This window comes from Carassius gibelio, chromosome B8 (genome assembly GCF_023724105.1).
Source record: "Carassius gibelio isolate Cgi1373 ecotype wild population from Czech Republic chromosome B8, carGib1.2-hapl.c, whole genome shotgun sequence".
Lineage (NCBI taxonomy): Eukaryota > Metazoa > Chordata > Actinopteri > Cypriniformes > Cyprinidae > Carassius > Carassius gibelio.
Genome location: NC_068403.1, coordinates 27,453,261 through 27,474,506, shown reverse-complemented (window position 1 = coordinate 27,474,506; position 21,246 = coordinate 27,453,261). Strand labels below are relative to the sequence as shown.

The following is a 21,246-nucleotide window of genomic DNA, read 5'->3' as shown; positions in this document are numbered from 1 at the left end:
CATGATGCAACACGAAAAATCCCTGACAGTAAACTGCATCCTTGTTCTATTTATGACGTACTGACACAAAATTCAAATGATTAACAACGTCACTTCATTGCATCCAGTGCAGACAGACTTTAGCTGTTGCAAGACAACGGTCACGTACGGTGTAGTTACGGTGTTACAGTAATAAAAAACAAAACAAAACTTGAGTAAAAAGCACAGTCCAATGAATTAACTGTTACTGATTTTATGACAAGGGGTTTCTGGTATCCAGTAATGTTTTAGTCATTTAAGAGTCAATTCATTTAGTCTAAAATAGTAATCTAGTTCATCATTTACATTTACAATGTACATTTTGCAGACGGCAATTATTCATTCTTATAAGGAGTAAGTTAGATGATCATTTTATTGACATCTCAATAATAATAATAAGATTTTAATATATTATAAACATTGAAATCATTGTCTGTAAAGCTCATTTGAAACAATGTGTATTATCAAAAGCCCTACACAAATAAAAAAAAAGATTGACTGCAAAAACAAAACAGGAAAAAATTTTTGGGAAAAATTATGCCTCGTAGCTAAAGACAGGATTATTGAAAATATGTAATTTGGTTGAGTTAACTGGTCCAAATTTTTGTTTAACTTCTGAAGTGGCCTACCACCTGAAAAAAAAAAAAAAAATAAGAACCACTCCTTTGATTGGTAGATAAAAAGCTAGAAGCATTTCACCTAGCACTTACTGCAATAATTACAAGCTGGTTCTGAGAAATTAAAAGAATGAAAAAAAAAAAAAAAAAGCAAAACTTCCTCTCACAAGTCCTTTTCACCAGTAACAGGGCGCATATGGAAGAGCAAAGATCAGAATATCAGACAATGTATGACTTTCACAGAACAAAGCGTCTTTATGCAATCTGCTGTATACAAACAAACTCCACTCCAACTCTACAAAATTTAAGTACTGTGAGGTGCATGGCACACATGTTGACGGGTGTGACCAGACGAGAGGCGGGGGAAAAAAATTCAGCAGGGGGAAAGGGTGGGGAGGGCTTAGTGGTGGGGGGGTCAATGACTGTGGGGCTGAGCAAAAGGGGAGGGCACAGAACTCGTGAAAATATATTTAAGCTGCATCCACTGCAGGCCCTCAGTGTGAGCAGACATCTGATTCTGAAGTGCAGAGGAGAGAAACCTGGTCGGAGAATATTCTACAGTACTAAACTTCATTCTAAAGAGTTTTTTAAAGATACATTTTTATCCTGTCCCCTCATCTGACAAGTATTCAAGAGAGAAACACAGTCGGGATCGATCAGCGTCTTCCACAAAAGACAGACCACTCAAACTTTCTCCGCACATAATAACGAAAAGTGTGAAGATGACAGCTACATTCTTGACTCTTTTGCTGCTACTCCTAGGTCAAACGATGGCTCAGAGTTCCTTCAAGAGAAACTTGGCAACACCCAAACCAGCAAAACCAGAACAATGCTGTGATGAGGTGCGCTCACTAAAGGTTCAGATGGCAAGTCTGAGCAGCATGCTGGAAGAAATGAGCAAGAAGCAGGACTCTGATCTTATGAAGGTTGTGCGGCAGATGATGGAGTTGGAAAAGCTTAACCAGCAGCATGAGGCCCGGGTCACAGAGGCCGAGAGCAAGTATTCAGAAATCTACAATAAGATCGAAATCATACAGCTGCAGGCCGCCCAATCTGCTCCACAGCAGAGCACTTCAGGTGAGTCTTGACACACTCTCATAACTAAACATGTGCTGGAAAGCTTAGTTTCAAGCACACCCCATGTGTTACTCTACTTTCTGAACTCAGCAGGGTCACAGGCCACATATGCTGGCTGTTGACATACCTTAGAGCATCGATGGATGTCCTGTTAAGTCAGGGGATAGTGTAGACCATCTAAACCAAATGCCCACCTCATGTTTAAGGAAATAGTAATGTAAATATGGTTTAAGTGATTATTCTAGCTATACGTTCCTTGTATTTTTATTTATTAGACATTTTTCTCAAACATTTACATGATTATTTATTGGGTAATTTCGAAAACTCAATCTTTAATAATGTTTTAACATGGAGGAAACAGCCCTCTATCTCTAGAACTAAGACAAAATTTACAGCAAAGTGTATCATACTGTAGAATGTGACAAGAAAATTAGAGGGCAAAATAAAAACGAAGGTTTTTTTTCTTGTTTCATCTAAACAAATTTTAATGCTAGCACATGGAATTCTTCAAACACACACATTTTAATTTAGGGAACCATTAACAAGGAGCTGTGAAATGTCTGGGCAGCAGTTAGAGGTAATCAGTAGGTAATAATCAGTATGTGCAGGAATGTCTGGCTTTACAACAGTTGTCAAGTCACAGCAGGTGATTTGTGATTCCTACTCTGAATCCACAAGAACAATGGAGCATTTTCCCCCAAAACTACTTGACTATTAATCTTTCAAACCAGAAAGAGATGTTAAATGAAGCAGGATGCAAAGCTGTACTTGAATTTCCAATTTAGTCATTTGTCATGCAGTGTTTCCTTTTTCCCACTTCCAACCATGCAAACAGTGAGCCTTTGTTAGGAAAGTGCTAGCTGCACAGACACACATACTGTAGCTTAAAGCACACTGAAATTTTTTCTATTTGTGGCGCCCACTAGGTTGAAATCCCTTGTTTTCCAAAAGCACCTGGCTTTAAAAACCTAAACAAAGAATTATCTCTCCCTTAGATGCAATCTATGATTGTGCATCCCTTTACAACAAGAACTACAAAATTTCCGGAGAGTATAAACTACCAAAAGATGATTTCCTTGGAACACCTGAACTAAATGTAAGTCTGAATATTCAACAAGTCTTCAAACAAGAAGGGTGTTCAATTTGAAAGAAGATATGTCATGAATCCCCAGATGTTTTTGGTTTCTCCAGGTGTATTGTGACATGGAGAACAATGGTGGTGGCTGGACCGTCATTCAGAGACGCAAGATAGGGCTGACAAGTTTCAACCGCGACTGGAAGCAGTACAAGAATGGTTTTGGTACAATCCGTGGTGACTTCTGGCTTGGCAACGAACAAATCTTCCGTCTGACCAGACAGCCAACAGTGCTGAGAATAGAGATGGAGGCAAGTATGCACATAAATGAAAGCAAAGTAGAAATATGTCTCAAAGAAATATGAATCCATAAATATTAAAGGTCAATATCACTTAAAGCAAGCTTTCTTATATGACACAGTCTGTTTTTTTGTTGTTGTTTTTTTTCTATTCTGGTAGGACTGGGAGGGTAAGACACGCTACGCTGAATATGGCTTCTTTACAGTGAGCAACGAGATGAACAGCTACAAGCTTTTCATTGCCAATTACAGTGGAAATGCTGGTGACTCTCTGCGTTACCACAATAATACCAACTTCAGCACTAAAGACAAAGACAATGACAAATGTGTGGACAATTGCGCAGAACTTCGCCAAGGTAAAACAAACACCCACCACACAAGATTCTGTTGTTTTAATGAACTCTTTGACTTAACCTCACTGGGGTTCTTTCAAAGGTGGATACTGGTACAACTGCTGCACTGACTCCAATCTAAATGGTGTGTTTCACCGCTATGGGTCACATACCAAGAATTCAGATGGCATCTCTTGGTACGGATGGCATGGACCAAACTACTCACTGAAACGCGTGGAGATGAAAATCCGACCACAGAGCTTTGTACCATAAAGACTTGGCAAAACTCAATTTATGTTCCTGCTCACCACTAAACCTTGGCATCAACGAATACACATAATCTAAAGCTTAAACTGGGCAAACTTTTTCAGGGGGAATGCATTTGTATAACAGAATGATAGGACTGAATATGTGATGAAACGATGTTTGATTGTAAATTGCATTTTATACATGGTATTTATCTCTTAAATATTTTATTTTCTTTAGCTTTTTCTAGAGGATTTTATGCACATGATCACTAAAAGACTAGACAAGACTAAGCAACAAGCTGACAATAAGCCATTCACATAAAATATACAATTACAAACAATTTGACAGTTCAGAGACATTATAGTAAATTCACTGGTACAGAAAATTGAACAGTGTAAAAATTGTTATATTGGATGATTATTAATTGTATATAAAAAAAATAAAAAATCCCTTTCGGTGTTACCTAAAAACTGTGTATCTGCTTTATTACAAAAAGAACAAAAAGTAATTAGTGGGAGTGACAAACACAAATAAACACAAAATACATACAACATACTAAAATCACATTGCCTCCAACTAGAAGTACTAGAAGTGCCATTCAAGAACAGCCACTCTATTTGCTTGACCACTTCATCAAGCAGTTGTTGCCTTGACTGTCGATCACAGAATTCATATGATCTTTGTCAAGATTGATTCATACAACTATTTCCTCCAGGTTATGCAGACAGCATCCATAGACTCCTAACAGACAACCACAAAATGAAAAAGATAACATGAAAAAAAAAGGGACCAGCAAGGTGAAGATTATTCATAAAAAAAATAACCATAAATATCAAACCATCGCCTGAAAACATAAATAGAATAATTTCTTCCGATAATACACAAAACCTAGATTAACATGAACACACTCTATTTCATTTCAGCTAGTGCAGAATTCTCCGTGCATTTTGGGAGGTCCAGTTAAGGTTATGCTTCCAGGAACTGTATGGCCTTATATGACCTTTCAGTGCATTGGAGGACTTCCTGTGTTCCCAACTGATTGACATAATTTGTTTCTCAAAGCCGTTCTTCATGTCATTTAAGACCCGACATGAAACTCTAAAGCATAGGTGTTTGTCACTCAAGAGTCCCTTCAGAAACAGCCAAGTGAAAAAAATATTTTAGTAAATGTACAAATCTTGTTCAACTGAAAGCACTTAACTTAAATTAAAACACACCAGAACAATAAGCAAATGTATATACTTAAAGTATATAAAATGATTTAATGGCACAAAAGTAAAAAAAAAGGAACCATTAATCATTTGATCACTATTAGTAATAGTTTTAGAGGAAACTGTCATCATGTAATTACCCTCATGTCTTTGCAGACCCTTTTGAGGTTATTTCTTGATCTTGGTATTTTTATTAAGGAACCCCCCCCCCTCCCCCCACAAAAAAAGAAAGAAAAAGTCATCAAAAATCACGATAAACTAACAAATCAATCTTTCTCTCTAACTTTCACATCATTTCTGAGCTTCTTTGTTCTTTACCACACAAAAGATTGTTCTTGTTTTATTATGATTGAACACAAACAAAACAAAACAATAACAGAAACAGAAAACAATCAGTACCAGGCCAGAGGACTGGTTAAGTTGAAGTTCCATGAGAAAATGCCTTATTACTAATTCAGAGATGCATTATTTAGACAAAGGGGGAGAACATTCAGTAACAAACACAGACAAACACTGCTCAGAAACATATAGAAAAAGACACAGAAACAACATAAAATAAAATTTTATTTTTAATAAATAATAATAATAATAAAATCACCAACAAATGTTTTTCTATTAGGAGGCACTAATTTAATATAAAGCATGTGCATGTGTGACAAAAGAATAAGCACTTAAATAACATGGCACAGAGCCATGCAATGGCCACCTGTGTGCTGTTTAACACAGATATTCTTCATAGTTTGACGAGATAAAGGTTGTAAAGTAGATGTCCCTGGCAATTTATTCTGACCATGAACCGGCAATTACTCTAACCATTTCTGTGTGCAATATGAATTAGCCAGTGAGTGAGTCTCTGTGTGCTGTCTGGGGGATTGGAAGATTCGTAAGATGCATAGTGTAAGGGTTAGACGGGAAGTCTATTTTCCACAATAACAAGCTTTTTGACTAGACAGCTGATCATTATTAATTCCATTCTGAAATGTACTGAGAGTTTACATTTGTGGATAATGCAAAGATAAATCAATTCTACCTATTCTAACTAAATTAGCAGATGCTTTTCAAGCAATGTTTGTGTTTGAGTATTCAGAGTTTTCCAAAAAGATATTAGCTCAATCAAGCAAATTAAAGCCAGTGCTTAAAGTGATTAAAGTGACCTGAGACTAAAAACATCTGTTTAACCACCAATTGACAAAAGGGCACCCATCATAATTTTTTCCAAATTCAAGAAGAAAAATAAGTTCACAGCTAACAAAGGCCTTTGCTAAGACTGAAGTGTGTTGAAGGGAAATACTGGAGAGGTAGAAGCAGCTGGGATGCATTGAAATTATCTTCAAGCACTCCTTAAGTCCTCTGGAATTAAAAACAGGTCCATGGGAGGCCCGAGCCAGATACTGAATAGATTAAAAGAGGAAGAAGTCAAATTAAAAGGTTGGGAAAAAGAAAAGGAAAAAAGGGACTCTGCAAGGCTGCTGTGTAAAATAAAAAGGTGTATGGAAACAATGACGAGAACAGACATCACTTAAACATTAGGATGAGCTCAGAATTGAAGATCAGTCCATCTTAGATTAGTTAAGACTTAGTCAAACATTCCTAACTATATGCTACTCCATAATAAACATGCTGTTCTAGTTTTGTAGAGCAGGTCGGGCCCAAACAGTGACTCAAAAGCAAATGAAATTAGGTTTTGCGTCATGCAATCCACTTGCATTACATGTACTTATAGTTTGATCTGAAGAAAGAGAGTAATATACTTCTAGGAAGACATTAGGGTGGCTAAATGAAAGAATTTTCACTTTTGGGTAGAGTATCCTTTAAAATATGGTTCATGGTTCAGCAGCCTTGACATTATAAACAGCACTGAAGAGCAGACGAGGAGGAAGCACCAGTGCCATTCAACACCATAAATTACACCCTTTTTTAAACTATGCACCATTAGCCATGCTACATTTATCACTGTGCTTCATATTAAATCTTAAGGGGAGATTTTTTCGAATTAGTTTTCAATACAGTCATCAAATGTACATTTCCTTTTTTTTTTTTACTTCAATATGTCCTGCCCAGACTAATAAATCAGGGAAACTATGTTTATCAAGACAGATCAATAAAAGATTTATCACTAAGCATCTTTTATTGTTTTTGGACATCTTAATTTTTATTCTTGAAAAGCCATCAGATCAGATGAAACAGTTATTATTTTAAAACTTTGAACAGAACACACTAGCAAATGTCTCTGTAAAGGACATTACACCTAAACCGTTATGGAGGAAACAAGGGGGAACTCAAATCCTAAAGCACCTTCCAGAAAATCACAAACCACATTTAAAATGAAACCTGAAGACATTTCAAAACAAACAATCAATTCAGGAACAGTGGAGGAAACCTGAGACACTTCATGGTTTGGTGCTTAAAACGGCAAAATATGTTTGGTGCATACAGTGTAATTGGACCTTTTAAATATACAGTACAGCATGTAGGTGTCGCGGAAACACCAGGCTCTCCCATTCAACAACAATCCCAATCACCGGAGTTCTGATCACCCGCACATGACCGTCATTTATTAATCACCAGCACCACATTGTATGGTCTCCATTGTGGAAAGGACTCATTGCTCATGCTAAGCAACTGACCTGAACTATCATTCCAAGTCTCCCGATCTCCTTTGTCTCCTCGTAGTGTTCCTGTGTTTGTGTGTTCCTACCATTTATCTACCGGCATTCCAATTCCAGAGTCTGTCTACTCATTACAGTAGGTGTGTGTATTTAAAAAATGAGGACAGAGTGCATATTTTAATTTCTGCTTAGTTTTCAGGACCTCTGCTCTCCGAGCAGAACAATTCCATTGTCATCTCTCAAGGGAAGTGGGTCCTAAGGAAAAACAGAAAAGCAAGACTTTAGATATAGAAGAGAAGAACCAACTAGAATAGTATATTTAACGGGCCAGAATGGAGCATCTAACCCAAAAAATGTTTATATAACAGACCCTCACTGCATGAACTCTTTACTTCACAACTCTCTAAATGTACTGCCCATTTGCTATGTCACTACTGAAGGGTGTGAGCTCTATTTGTTGTACTGGAATATAACTGAACAAATGCACCATTCATTCGGTCTTCAACAATGAGATCATACTAAATATGGAAAGAAATGTGATCATCTAAGTGAACAGGAGAAGAATAAACTATAGTGCTCCATTAGGGTTTACTCATGCTGTAAAACCGAAATAATGTACATTTATTAACATTAATGACTTCTCTGGATAGGATACGGATATTGAACCAGAGGAAATCAGTACATCTGAGTTTCAGATTTGTTTGTTTTTTCCACCATGAAGAAAAAAAATATATAAATCAAGTAGCAACCTTCATTTGCAAATGATATAAGCATAAAAGAAGAGAGAGTAAACATATGTTCTTTTTTAGGATAGAAGTGTCCAAACTTGCAAAAACACATTTAAAAGCTAAATATAAAATGGAAACTTTTACATAATTATGGTATTTTTTTAAGCCTTTGCCCTCCTGGTTTGATTTGAATAAACTTAAAATTCTGACCTGATTATTGGCCTGGCATTGTCAAATGTCTATAGACTTCATTACTGACCTTATCACTGTGCTCCATGGATTCTGCAAGATTAAGTGACCTCAAGATGTGTGACCTCAGCAATATCTTGAGATGTCAGAGCAAGCTCAATACTGAAAACTAGTTCATCCTGCTGATCTTCATTCTGACCAGCATGACAAAAAAGCAGCATTAAAAAGGTCCCTACAAGGAAGAGAGAATATACACACTAGGGGTTGTCCCCAACTAAGGATTTTCATAGTTGAAACAGAATTTTCAGATCTTGCTGATATTCGACTAATAGTCGAATCATATGATTGGGGGCGGGGCAAACTACATTGAGTCAAGTCAGACATTCGACAGTCATAATAACTGATGTTAACACACAGGGAAAATGTGTAACAAATGCCAATGTGTAATGTGTAACAGATACAAACGGGGTAAATAATGTTTTTGTGTTTTGATTAAAAGATAGTTAACACTAAACGTCAGCGTAACCCTAACAGTTCAAACAGGCCTAAGATTCAAACACTAAGAGTTGTGCGTGCTGAAGATGACCAGTAGAGTGAGCATTTGATAGCAAGTTTTTAATCAATGGGATTAAATTCATAATTTCATGTAGAATATGCTTCGTTATTTATACAACATAATGTTAATATTAGGACTTATAGGCTATCTACAAAAAGAGCCCGAATGCAAATGAACGTGTCTGCGGGGCTCTGAATGAACTCCTTTTGTGGACGTGTTCTTCACGAAACAATGTGAAGAAAAATGACAGCTAAACTCTAAAAATTCACAGTGTTTTATTATAATGGTGTTCTCATTATAATGGTATGTGTGTGACAGTCCAGTCATAGTTATTAATATTCTGCATTGTAGTTTGACCTGCTCGTGCTGTGCGCTGAAGAAATATCACCGTAGTGATACAATGAACTGCATGACTCAACCAAATGCATTTTATATCAGGTAAATAATATATCCACGATATATATAAACTGGCTGAAATGTTTTGAAATCACTTGATCCCTACCTGATCGAAAAAATGAAGTCTCTGCCTGTGTCACTTTGAGTCTTAGTAAAGTTTTAAATCCCTGCCGCCAAGATGCTCCTCTGTCGGTCATGGATTAGGGAAAGTGAAACATAAATCCTCAGGGGTGGTTGTATTTATTCATGCACTTTAAAATATTTATTTGAAGCTTCTTTCGTTTCAGATTCTTATTCACGGCTTTATCATAATAGGCTGTATATTCACTTATTGGGAGAAAACTGCAAATTCTATGTGAAATCAGACATTTGAGCTCCCCCATATAGTCAGAATGGCATAATCATAACAGCCCGCGAATATCTGACTATTAGATTGGTAGTCGAATCAGGCTCCTCGAATCGAAGCAGCGAATCATCGACTATTTGGGGTCACCCCTAATACACGCATAACTTTTTATTGCCCCACCACTAATATTGTTTGATAAAACATTTAGCAAATAATGCTGTACAGCTATTTAACTGGGATTCACCTGGCATTCTGTTGTCAGTATATCACTACAGATAAGAGTATATCAGTATATCACTACAGATAATGCCCCTTGAGTCATCAAGAGCAGTGAGTGATTTTCTTATTTTCTTTTGTTGTTTAAATAACATTGATGATACCATTGTCAAATGAGGACACTTAATTTCCAGCGATATCATTGACTTGATTTCACAAATAATATTTAAACTGAGTTGAACTGGATGATGACATCACTGAATTCAATGATGCCTTTAACTGGAAAATTTAATGTTTACTAATGTCATTTTGTATTACTGACACATTATTTTCCTGTTTAATGGAGTCATGTAACGCTGCTTTGACAATCTGTATTGTTAACTATATAAATAAAGGTCACTTGACTTGACTAGACTGTGTTTATGTGAGCTAAGGGGGACCTCGAATAGTCGAAGATTAGATGCTTCGATATGAGGAGACTGTGATTTGACAACTATTTTTAATGTGCGTGAATAAATCCAACCACTATAGTTTTACTTTCCATTATCAGTGGCTGACAGAGGAGTGTTTTTCTGTGAGGAACGGTGTGTTGTCATGTTACTGGATTGAAATATGCTGTCTGTACTCACAGCAGCTGTACTATTTTTATTCATTATTTTCTCACAGCCCTTATTATGAATCTACCAAGATGGTGGTGCATCCACACGCAGTGGCTTCTCTCTGTCCCAACAGAATGGTGTTTTCGTGTTTTTTGTTTTTTGAGTCGCAGTGCTTTTGTACGTCGTCATAGCGTCTACCTATCTGTAAGTGCGTACACATTCACGAGTTTCTGCTCAATGTCGGCAGAACCACATTTTTACAGTTAAACTCCCCGAACAGCACGCGGAACAGCTGCGGGATCTCGGTATGCTACGGAGGCCTACACCATCACCGCATCTCGCCCACAGCGGAGGCGCCACAAGCATTGTGTGAGGAAGCAGAAGAGGGGTAAGCGCGGAGGTATCTGGGCTAGGCTAATGGCTAACCCACACAAGCCATCTATCCGCACCATCATACTGGCTAACGTATGCTCGTTAACTACACTAGATTACTACGTTCAACTCAGAGGACTGTGAGAGACTGTTGTGTTTTTGTGTTCACGAAAACATGGCTCAGCAACAGGATTCCAGATGGCGCTATTCAGCCCGACCAGCTGACGTGCTATCAAGCAGACAGAGCTCTCGTCGAGGGAGGAAAAACCTGCGGCGGCGGGCTTTGTGTTTACATCAATGACACGTGGTGCGGTGATACTGTTGTGATGTGCAAACACTGCTCACCCCTGGTGAAGTTTATGATTTTTAAGTGCCGGCCATTCTATCTGCCGAGGGAATATACTGCTATACTGCTCATTTCGGTTTACATTTCCCCGATCAACAGCAACAGGAACAACGCACTTAATGAACTGTACCAGTACATCAGTGAGCAGCAGACAGCACACCCCGATGCTTTTCTCATCGTAGCTGGGGATTTCAACCATGCTGACTTAAAGAGTGTGTTTCCAAAAATACACCAACACATTAACTTTCCAACACGAGGTAATAACATTTTGAACTTTGTTTACACCACACAGAGAGGAGCTTACAAAGCCCTCCCCTTCCCCGACCTTGGAGCCTCAGATCACATCACTGTCATGCTAATGCCTGCTTACAGACCGCTCATTAAAGTCGCCAAACCAGTTCACAAACAGATTAAAATGTGGCCAGAAGGATCATAAGAGGTTCTTCAAGACTGCTGCAACACAACTGACTGGGACATGTTTAAGCAGGCTGCCAAATGCAATAACACCACTGACCTCCAGGAGTACTCAGAGACTGTCACTGCCTACATCAACAAGTGTATTGATGATGTAACAGTCACAAAAACCATCACTGTCCCCGCCATTCAGAAGCTGTGGATGACAGGGGAGGTCTACAGACTCCTGAAGATGCGGAATGCTGCCTTCAGAGCTGGAGATGAGGTGGGTCTGAGAACAGCCAGGACCAACCTGTCCCGGGGCATGAGAGAGGCTAAGAGACAGCACTCCAGGAGGATAGCCTATTAATTCAACAAAAGCAGAGACACTAGGAGCCTGTGGCAGGGAATACAGACCATTACGGACTACAAGCCCCCACCACGGACCTGTGACAACAACATCTCTCTGCTGTACGAGCTGAACACCTTCTTCGCTCGCTTTGAGCAACAAAACAGCACCACTGCACAGAAGACTCCACCTACTGTGACCAGGTGATGACGCTAACCCAAGACACGGAAGTAAGAGTACGGGTCGGCAGCAACACATCCAGCACCATCACACTGAACACTGGGGCTCCCCAAGGATGTGTGTTGAGCCCCCTCCTCTTCACTCTACTGACCCATGACTGCACAACGTCACACAACTCCAACCTCTTCATTAAGTTTGCAGATGACACGACTGTGGTGGGTCTCATTAGCAACAGAGATGAGACAAACTACAGGAGCGAGGTGAGCCGCCTAGCTGGGTGGTGCAGGGACAACAATCTCTCTCTGAACGTGGAGAAGATGAAGGAGACTGATGTTGACTTCAGGACAGCGCACACTCAGCACGCTCCTCGGACCATCAACGGTGCGACTGTGGAAAGAGTGAGCAGCACCAAGTTCCTGGGTGTGCACATCACAGAGAACCATTTAACAGATTTATCAGAACAGAACAATAATTAAAAATATATAATTCTAATGGATAAATACAATTGCAGTATATAATTATATAGGCCTTTTTATAATAACTTAAAGCGAAACATAAGTGTTACAGACACACCAGGTTCCACCTCCTACCAATCACAGCACACTTCCTCAACTGAATACTAATCACTCCCACCTGATCCTCATCCACCAGCAATCACCTTAGCACTACAAATACCACACACGCACTCAGTCAGCATCCGATCTCGTTCGCAACAAGGTCTTACCTGAATGCTAACTCTAAAGACTAACTTTATCTCTGCTTACCTCTCTCCAGCTATCTGCTTACCTCTCTCTAGCTATCTCCAGAAACTCCCTGTCTTCATCGTGTTTGTGTGTGGTACACCCTCTGCCTCTAGCATCTGAACCCCCTTCATCCAGCACCCCGCTCCTCTGCTTGTGTCTCAATAAACTGTGTTTTTTGTTACTTTCAGCCTCCTGTCCTGGTATTCCGTAACAGAAGTCCGGACCTAAACCGATCGGCACAAGCATGAGCCTCACGGACCCCTTCCAGGGACCCGCATCTCCATCACATGTGAGCACTTCCGCCGACAACACCACCACTTCCTCATCTGCCGTGCACACCAGGCCCATGGCCAAGCCGGCACCCTACTCTGGTTGAGTTCCATTCTCCCTTCAAAGTATCAAATGAAACCACTCACCACTATAGTTACACTTACTGCCACTGACATCTCTCTTCCAGTTTCCACCCTCCTCGATTCTGGGTCAGCTGGCAATTTCATCTCCGGTGCCCTCTGCCTACCAAGTCCACACAATAACTGGAAAGTCTTTGAGTCAAAGATTTATTCGTCATAGTGTGGGCCCTGCAACAATCCACCACCGGACTCACTCCATTCCAATGCGTGCTCAACTAACAACCATCGCTCTTCCCATAGTATAGTGAACCCTCGGACATCCCCTCCATCGACTACTGGTTCCGAGAGAGCGATAGGGTCTGGGCTCACCATCAACTGCAACAGGCTCTACAAATACGTAGGATGACAGCCGACCTTCGCGATCTGATGCTCCGGAATACCAACCTGGTCAGAGGGTCTGGCTGTACAGCCGGGACATGCGCCTGCGCCTACCCTTCCGCAAGCTGAGTCTCAGATTCATTGGCCCATTCACCATCTTAGAGCAGATCAATCCAGTTACTTTCAAACTCCAATTACCACCTGAGCTCCTTAAGCCTTACCATCCCTCTGTTTCTCCCTGCACAGAACCTGGCGTAGCCGAAGCCCCCCCCTCCACTCCTCCTTGAATATGGTGCTGCCTACGAAGTTCGTGACATCCTGGACTCCCGGCGGCGTGGTGGACAACTTGAGTAGTAAGGACTAACTCTATCTCTACATTACCTCTCTCCAGCGATTTCCAGAAGCTCTCTGTCTTCTTGTGTGTGTGTGGTACACCCTCTCCCTCCAGCGTCTGAATGCCTTTATCTACGGACCCATTCATCACTGCCTCCAGCACCATCATCTCACTCAGCACCACCCGCTGTTCTGCTTGTGCTTCAATAAATGATGTTTTACTAACAAGATTCAGAAGGAGCGCATGAGATACTTAGCCTAATCAACACAGGTGGACCACAATCAAGTAATCAATCCCATAGTATAAATATCGCTGACTTACCTCTATCCATCGACGGTTTATCAGCATTTTGGAGCATTATGTGAGCAGCCACTCGCCAAGACGCCAAGACGCCTAGGCCTATCCTCGCCGCCTCCGGCGAGAACTGCGCCCGACTCCCCCGCATTCTCGTACCGCTTGGCAAGGCCTAAGATTTCGCCAATCGAAAAATGGACGGTGTCGAGTCTGAGGCAGGCCCTGTCCAAAACCGATGTCATACTTTACCGATGTCTTCCCAATGTCTGAACTTCACGACTTGCACTCAAATTTTCAAAATAATAACATTTCTCAAAGAAAGGAAAAAAAGAAAGGAGTAACCCGAAATACGCCTCACAGCACTCCACCATCCTCCGCCGCAAGGCCTAGCTCCCAGCGGCCTATCAAGGTGCAACAAGAGGCCATCAGCAAGGGGTGCCCGCAATGTCGGCTGGAGCCCAGCCTCCCACCGCGGCTCCCATCCCAACAGCACAGGGGGCTGTAGCTAAAGGAGGCTCCTGGCCGCCTCTTCCACCTATCTCAGCCCCATCGCACGGAACTTTTAATCCAGACCTCGCAGCCCCGTGCAAGCGCTTGGCCAAACTGGTCAGCAAATACAGCACCACCTCCCGCTCCTTCCAGCATCGTGCCCGAGGCTCAAGCTAGCGCTTGGTCGAACAGCCTGTCACATACGTGCAAGCGCTTGGCCAAACTGGTCAGCAAATACAGCACCACCTCCCGTTCCTCCCAGCTCCGAGCCCGTGGCTCACGCTAACGTTTGGCTGAACTGGCCACCTAACACAGCCCCGCCTCTCGCTCATCCCAGCTTCGGGCCTGCAGCCCAAGCAAACGCCTGGCCATACTGGCTGCCAAACACAGCCCCGTCACCCGCTCTTTTCAATTCCAGGCCTGTGGCTCAAGCAAGTGCTTGGCTGCAATCGCTGCCAAACACAGCCCCGCCCCAAGTCACCGTCACCACCCTCCTCCAAGCGAAATCCCCCTATTCACTCTTCACGGCTACACCAATGCCCGCCCCATCAAACGCTGTCGCCTCTGAACCTCCCCAAGTGACTCACAGCATCCGAGCACAGATATTAGCAGGCGCGGACGTAGATCTCTCGTCTCTTCTTTCTCTCCTGCCCACTCCCGATTCAATCCGCCAAATAGACTGCGGGAATTTCTCAGTCACGTAAAAAAAATCCAAAACCCCTTTCATCTCGATTACATTCCTTTTCCAAATTCACCATCGCATTCAACCGTTTCACCGAGATAATCTGTTCAGCATTCCCCCACAGGTGACGCAAACTCAACGACTATTTGTCTATAATAGCAAAGCTTGTGTTGTCCTATGGAGGGGGCCACTTTTATACATACCACAAGCTTTTTTCCGCTAAGTGTGCAATCCGAATCGCTCAGTGGAACCAGTGCCCTTATTGAGGAGCCCTCGACTCAGACTTGCACAGCCGCATATTTCTAGGCTGTAGGAGCATTTCTTGTGCAGTCTGCAGGTCAGTGGCTCACTCCACCATAACCTGCCCACAAATAAATCCTGATGCACTCCAATACTCTGATACTCCCCAAGAAAAATCCACCAGCTACATCCCAAGATCAGCGACTTCAGCAAACTCGCTTCCAGCCCAACCAGAAGCAGAAAACAGGCAGCTATGCAACGCTTTCAACAGCGGGAGATGCACCAGACAGCACTGCCGCTACCTTCACACCTGAAAATTTTACTAACTTAGTTTTTCCTGTGTCTAAAGCCTTGAATAAAAAAATAAAAAAATTACCTATCAACTCCTGTGAAAATCTTTTGCATGACCATCGATCTAGCACACCATCCCGACAAAGAATTTACAAACTATCTCCTGTCTGGCCTCAGACACGGTTTTAACCCCGGTGTTGTATGCGAGTGTAATGATAAAAACTCCATATTCATCCGGAAGAAGGAGGCGGGAACCGGCGCACAATCAAATAAAGACTTTAATGCCAAAAATAAACACAAAACAGCGCGTCAGCCCCTCACGGCGACTGACGCGCACAAATAAAAGCCAAAACATAAAATAATGTCCCAGGCCTGGTCCTCTCTCGTCCTTCACGGTCGTCGCTCCAGTTTTATATCATTCCATCTCCTACGTGGGACTCGATACTGGCGGTGGGGCGCAGGTGCAGCTCATCTTCAAACACTACACCTGGCCTCACTCCTCATTCCCACGCCTCTTGGCCCCGCCCCACTCGCCACATACCCCCATCACCCCTCGCAGGCCGGGGGGTACCCTCGAGACTGTGCTCTACTCCCCCCCCCTCCCCTTCCCTCCGGGGGGGACCGCTCACGGGGACCTGCAGGAACCTGGGGGTAGGACAGACGAGGCGAGAGAAAAGGAGATGGAAGGAGGAGTGACAAGGACGAGAGAGGGGAGAGAGGAAAAAAAAAAAAATTCCGGTTCCAAGACGCACTGCTGCTCGGCCCTCCACCAGCTGGGTGATCTCCTCCGCAGTGCCTGGCGGTGGCACTGGACGGCCCTCGGCGGACGGCACGACACTCCTCCGCCGCCCGATGGACGGAGACGGCTCATCCGATTTTGGGCAGCGGCAGGAGTCCCCCGTTCCCTGCCCCTCCGGACTCAATCGCAGAGGCAGCAGGCTCCGGCCCCCTGGCGAACGGCGCCGACTCCTCCGCTCCCTCACGGACGACAGCCGCCCCTCCATATCGTGGGCGGTCAGCAGCGAGCTCGCCCGTCCATGGCAACTCGCTCCAGCCCACCGCCTCGAGCGTCCATGGCGGCACATACTTTGCCTGCTCAAGGGCACCGCGGATTCACCACAGCGGCGAGGGATCTTCAGCAGCGTGTGCCTCCTTCTCCCGGGCTTCGGCACCACTGTAATGATAAAAACTCCATATTCATCCGGAAGAAGGAGTCGGGAACCGGCGCACAATCAAATAAAGACTTTAATGCCAAAAATAAACACAAAACAGCGCGTCAGCCCCTCACGGCGACTGACGCGCACAAATAAAAGCCAAAACATAAAATAATGTCCCAGGCCTGGTCCTCTCTCATCCTTTACGGTCGTCGCTCCAGTTTTATATCCTTCCATCTCCTACGTGGGACTCGATACTGGCGGTGGGGCGCAGGTGCAGCTCATCTTCAATCACTACACCTGGCCTCACTCCTCGTTCCCACGCCTTCTGGCCTCGCCACAGCGAGCTTTCTCAAAAAACGATCTGCCATAATCTCCTATCCACCCTCGCAGAGCCCGCCATAGTAGTTAACATTATCAAAAAAAAAGTCGAGTCATGCTTCATGATTGGGCCCTTCAATAAACCCCCCTTCAAAATGTTCAGAGTTAGCCCAATCGGAGTGGCTACTAGAAAATTTTCAGGTAAGAAACACTTAATAGTAGATCTGTCATCCCCACATAAATCTACAGTCCCGAGCATCAATAGTTTGATACATCTCCACGAATTTTCGCTCAAATACCAAGACATAGATCAGGTAGACGAACTGATTAAAATTGCGGGGCGGAGGAGACTGGCTTGCAAAAATAGACATCACTTCTGCCTTCAAAGTGATGTCTATCCATCCGGACTTTTGGCACCTGTTTGGTATCCGATGGCTCGAGAAATACTATTTTGCCGTCCGGTTAACCTTCAGGTGCAAAAGCAGCCCCAAAATTTTTGATATATGCTATCCGAAGCCGTTTGCTGGATCCTTTCCAACAATTATGCAATTCCATATATTATCCATCTCTTAGATGACTTTCTGGTCATTTCACCTCCTAAGGCAATCCCAGCCGGGCATATCCTCACAGTCCAAAAAGTTTTTTCCGAACTCGGGATCCCCATGGCTCAGGAAAAAACCATGGGTCCCACCACATCCATCGAGTTTCTCGACATCAACCGCGACTCAGCTAAATTTCAGCTCTCCCTGCCAAAGGAGAAGATCGATAGAATATCGGCCACTTAAATTTTGCAATGCGCATTATTCCCTCTCATCGCGCATCTCCTAACACTCGCATCTTCAGTTCACATGCTCGAGGACCTCATCCTCCTATCCCAAGCATGCCGCAATGAACTAAATTTATGGATCTTGTTCCTTAGACAATGGAACAGTCTTTCTTTTTTTATAACAATCTAGTTTCGTCTCCCATCGATTTACAGCTATTTACAGAAGCAGCTCCCTCAATCGGTTTCGGAGGTTTCTACCAACGTCGTTGGTTTGCGTCCACATTGCCCCCCCAGATGCAGGACTCGACCCAGTCGTCAGCTCTTTTCGAGCTCTACCCCCTTGTAGGAGCAGCCTTCCTGTGGGGAAACGAATGGACATCTAAAAGCATTTTAGTGCACTGCGACAACGAAGCCATAGTTCAGTGCATAAACAAAGGTCGTTCTCACTCCCCCGCCTTCATGCCTGTCCTTAGATGTCTAATATGGATCGCAGCATGCAACCAATTTATAATTATCGCAAAGCACGTTCCAGGTACAGAAAACCACATTTCTGACTCGTCTTGTTTTCTGTTTCAGAAATTCAGGATCCTGTCTCCAGAGGCGGACCAATTCCCTACACTCACTATTTGGAATTAATATTCCCATAACTCACCCTGTAAAACCACTTCCCGAAGCATTGCTCGACTCTATTCTCCAGACTCTACTGTATCAGACCTAACTGTACTCGATGACGAAATGGTGACTTTTTTAATCAAACAAAGCAAAATAGACCAAGCCAAGAAAGATCATTTTATATATATATATTCAATCTCCCCATCCCAATCCAGCCTTACCAATCCATCCTGGCATTTCTACACCTTAGGAATTCCCAGGCAAAATCCCTGCATGAACCACCATTCATCGATGACCTTTAAAAAACCAGTCACTCGTTTCTGGTTCCAAAAGCACCTCAGATGCGGGGCAGCAACTTCAGCAGCCCAAAATGGCCTCTCCAAGCAGCAGATCCAAATTCTGGGGAGATGGTCTTCAGAAGTGTACCAAAGCTATATCAGAACAAATCAGTTTCACATAAAGAAAGCCCACCAAACCAACATCGGCCACCAAAACAAATAAATATATATATATATATATAAAAAATTCTTCCAGTCAGTGACACGTACCTATTGAACACCAACGAGTACATCGCAGCTAAAACAAATTTTCCCTCTGATGGCAAGACGTACCCATCCAATACCACAAATTAAGCTTTCGCTGAACACCAACGGGTGCTTCGCAGATTAAACAATCTTAATTTTCCCTCTGATGGTCGGAGAGACTACCCATCCGGTGTCGCAAATAAAAAAAACGGATGTCAGCCATAGCCTCCCGGCCAGATAACATTACCATTTCTATCCTATGGTCGAGGCTTCTCTCTTCCATGCCAGGAGCTCGAGCTCCCATCGGATGCTGACAAGAGCCTCCCGGCCAGACAACTTCACCTTTTCCATTCTGCGGCCAGCAAGGCTTACCCGTTCGTCACCAGGAGCCCACACTCCATTCAGACGTAGGTGAAAGCCCCCGGCTACCTTTCTTGCCATTCAGTCTTACATACGGAGAGGTTTACCCATTCAATGCCGGGAGCTAAGCTCCTATGGGACGTTGGTCAGAGCCTCCTGGCTAGACAACCTTACCTTTTATATCGTTCGGCCAGCAAGGCTTACCCATTCGATGCAAGTGCACCCATTGGACACTGACTAGAGCCTCCTGGCCTGACAACCATTACCATTCAATGTGGTTTAGGTCGTAAAAACGATCTACCAATATGCAAGCTATCCGATGCCGCAAGTATCAAACACACAAACAAACCCTCCTTCCATCCTACGGTCGTCGAGGCTCACCCGTCTCATGCCGTGAGTAGCGAACTCCCATATGACGTCGACGAGAGCCTCACGGGACTTACCCAGTCGATTCTGGGTTCAGGAAGTCCCCGTTGGATGCTGGCGAGAGCCTCCTGACCACTTAATGTTACCTCTTCCGTCTCACATCCGGAGAGGCTTACACATTCGATGTGTGTGCTCCCTTTGGACGCTGGCGAGAGCCTCCTGGCCAGACAACTGTGACGAGTGGGGCGGGACTGAGGGACGTGGGAACGAGGAGTGAGGCCAGGTGTAGTGATTGGAGATGAGCTACACCTGCGACCCACCACTGGTCTCGAGTCCCACGTAGGAGATGGAAGGATATAAAACTGGAGAGACGACAGTGAAGGATGAGAGAGGACCAGGCCTGGAATTTTAGTTGTGTTTTGGTTTTTATTTCACAATCAAATGAAACTTTAATAATCTCAAAATAAACAAAACAGCGCATCAGCCCCTCACGGACGACTGATGCATGCAAATAAAAAGCAAAACATAAACTAAAAGCCCAGGCAAGGTCCTCTCTCGTCCTTCACTGTCGTCGCTCCAGTTTTATATCCTTCCATCTCCTACGTGGGACTCGAGACCGGTGGTGGGTCGCAGGTGTAGCTCATCTCCAATCACTACACCTGGCCTCACTCCCCGTTCCCACGTCCCTCGGCCCCGCTCCACTCATCACAACAACCTTTACCTTTCCATTCTATGGTTGGCGTAGTTGGAATAGAAAAAGAATAGAGCAGGCTAGTGTTACAGGTGTTTACACACACACACACACACACACATATATATATATATATATATATATATATATATATATATACATACACTGTATATATGTATATAATGTATATACAATAAATGAAAAGAAAATAGAATATAAAAAGATAGGTAGTTAAATATTTTTTTACGATAGAATTAGAATAGTGAGTGCTAAAGTTAGAGGGTAAAATACAGATGGAAGAGATGTGTTTAAGCCGATCCTTGAAGATGGCTAACGACTTAGCTGCTTGGCTTGAGTTGGGCAGGTCATTCCACCAGGAGGGAAAATTTAATTTAAAAGTCTGTAAAAGTGATTTTGTGCTTCTTTGGGATGGCACAATTAAGCAACGTTCACTTGCAGAATCCAAGCTTCTAGAGGTGACATAAGTCTGAAGT

The 21,246-nt window shown here is 43.0% G+C and overlaps 1 protein-coding gene and 1 long non-coding RNA gene across 2 annotated transcripts; one reads left to right on the top strand and one right to left on the bottom strand.

The window, feature by feature from the left end:
- The first annotated feature begins 1,131 nt into the window (after positions 1–1,131).
- On the top strand, positions 1,132–4,137 carry LOC127963189 (angiopoietin-related protein 7). Its single transcript, XM_052562957.1, has 5 exons — positions 1,132–1,712; positions 2,708–2,808; positions 2,904–3,098; positions 3,247–3,442; positions 3,522–4,137. The coding sequence occupies exons 1-5, from the start codon at positions 1,358–1,360 to the stop codon at positions 3,689–3,691; spliced, it is 1,017 nt and encodes a 338-aa protein (XP_052418917.1). The 5' UTR covers positions 1,132–1,357; the 3' UTR covers positions 3,692–4,137.
- A 1,292-nt stretch (positions 4,138–5,429) lies between these two features.
- On the bottom strand, positions 5,430–15,251 carry LOC127963224 (uncharacterized). The gene is made up of 2 exons (XR_008154761.1): positions 8,475–15,251; positions 5,430–7,742 (listed from the first exon to the last, which is right to left on the bottom strand). It is a non-coding gene; the product is annotated as an uncharacterized LOC127963224 (long non-coding RNA).
- Between the last annotated feature and the right edge of the window lie 5,995 nt (positions 15,252–21,246).

What these genes read in the sequence shown, in the direction of transcription:
- LOC127963189 (XM_052562957.1), top strand. Translation starts at nt 1,358, where the DNA reads ATGACAGCTACATTCTTGACTCTTTTGCTGCTACTCCTAGGTCAAACG. An exon ending in TGCTGAGAATAGAGATGGAG is followed by an intron (nt 3,099 to 3,246) that starts GCAAGTATGCAC and finishes CTATTCTGGTAG; the next exon opens with GACTGGGAGGGTAAGACACG. An exon ending in TTGCGCAGAACTTCGCCAAG is followed by an intron (nt 3,443 to 3,521) that starts GTAAAACAAACA and finishes GTTCTTTCAAAG; the next exon opens with GTGGATACTGGTACAACTGC.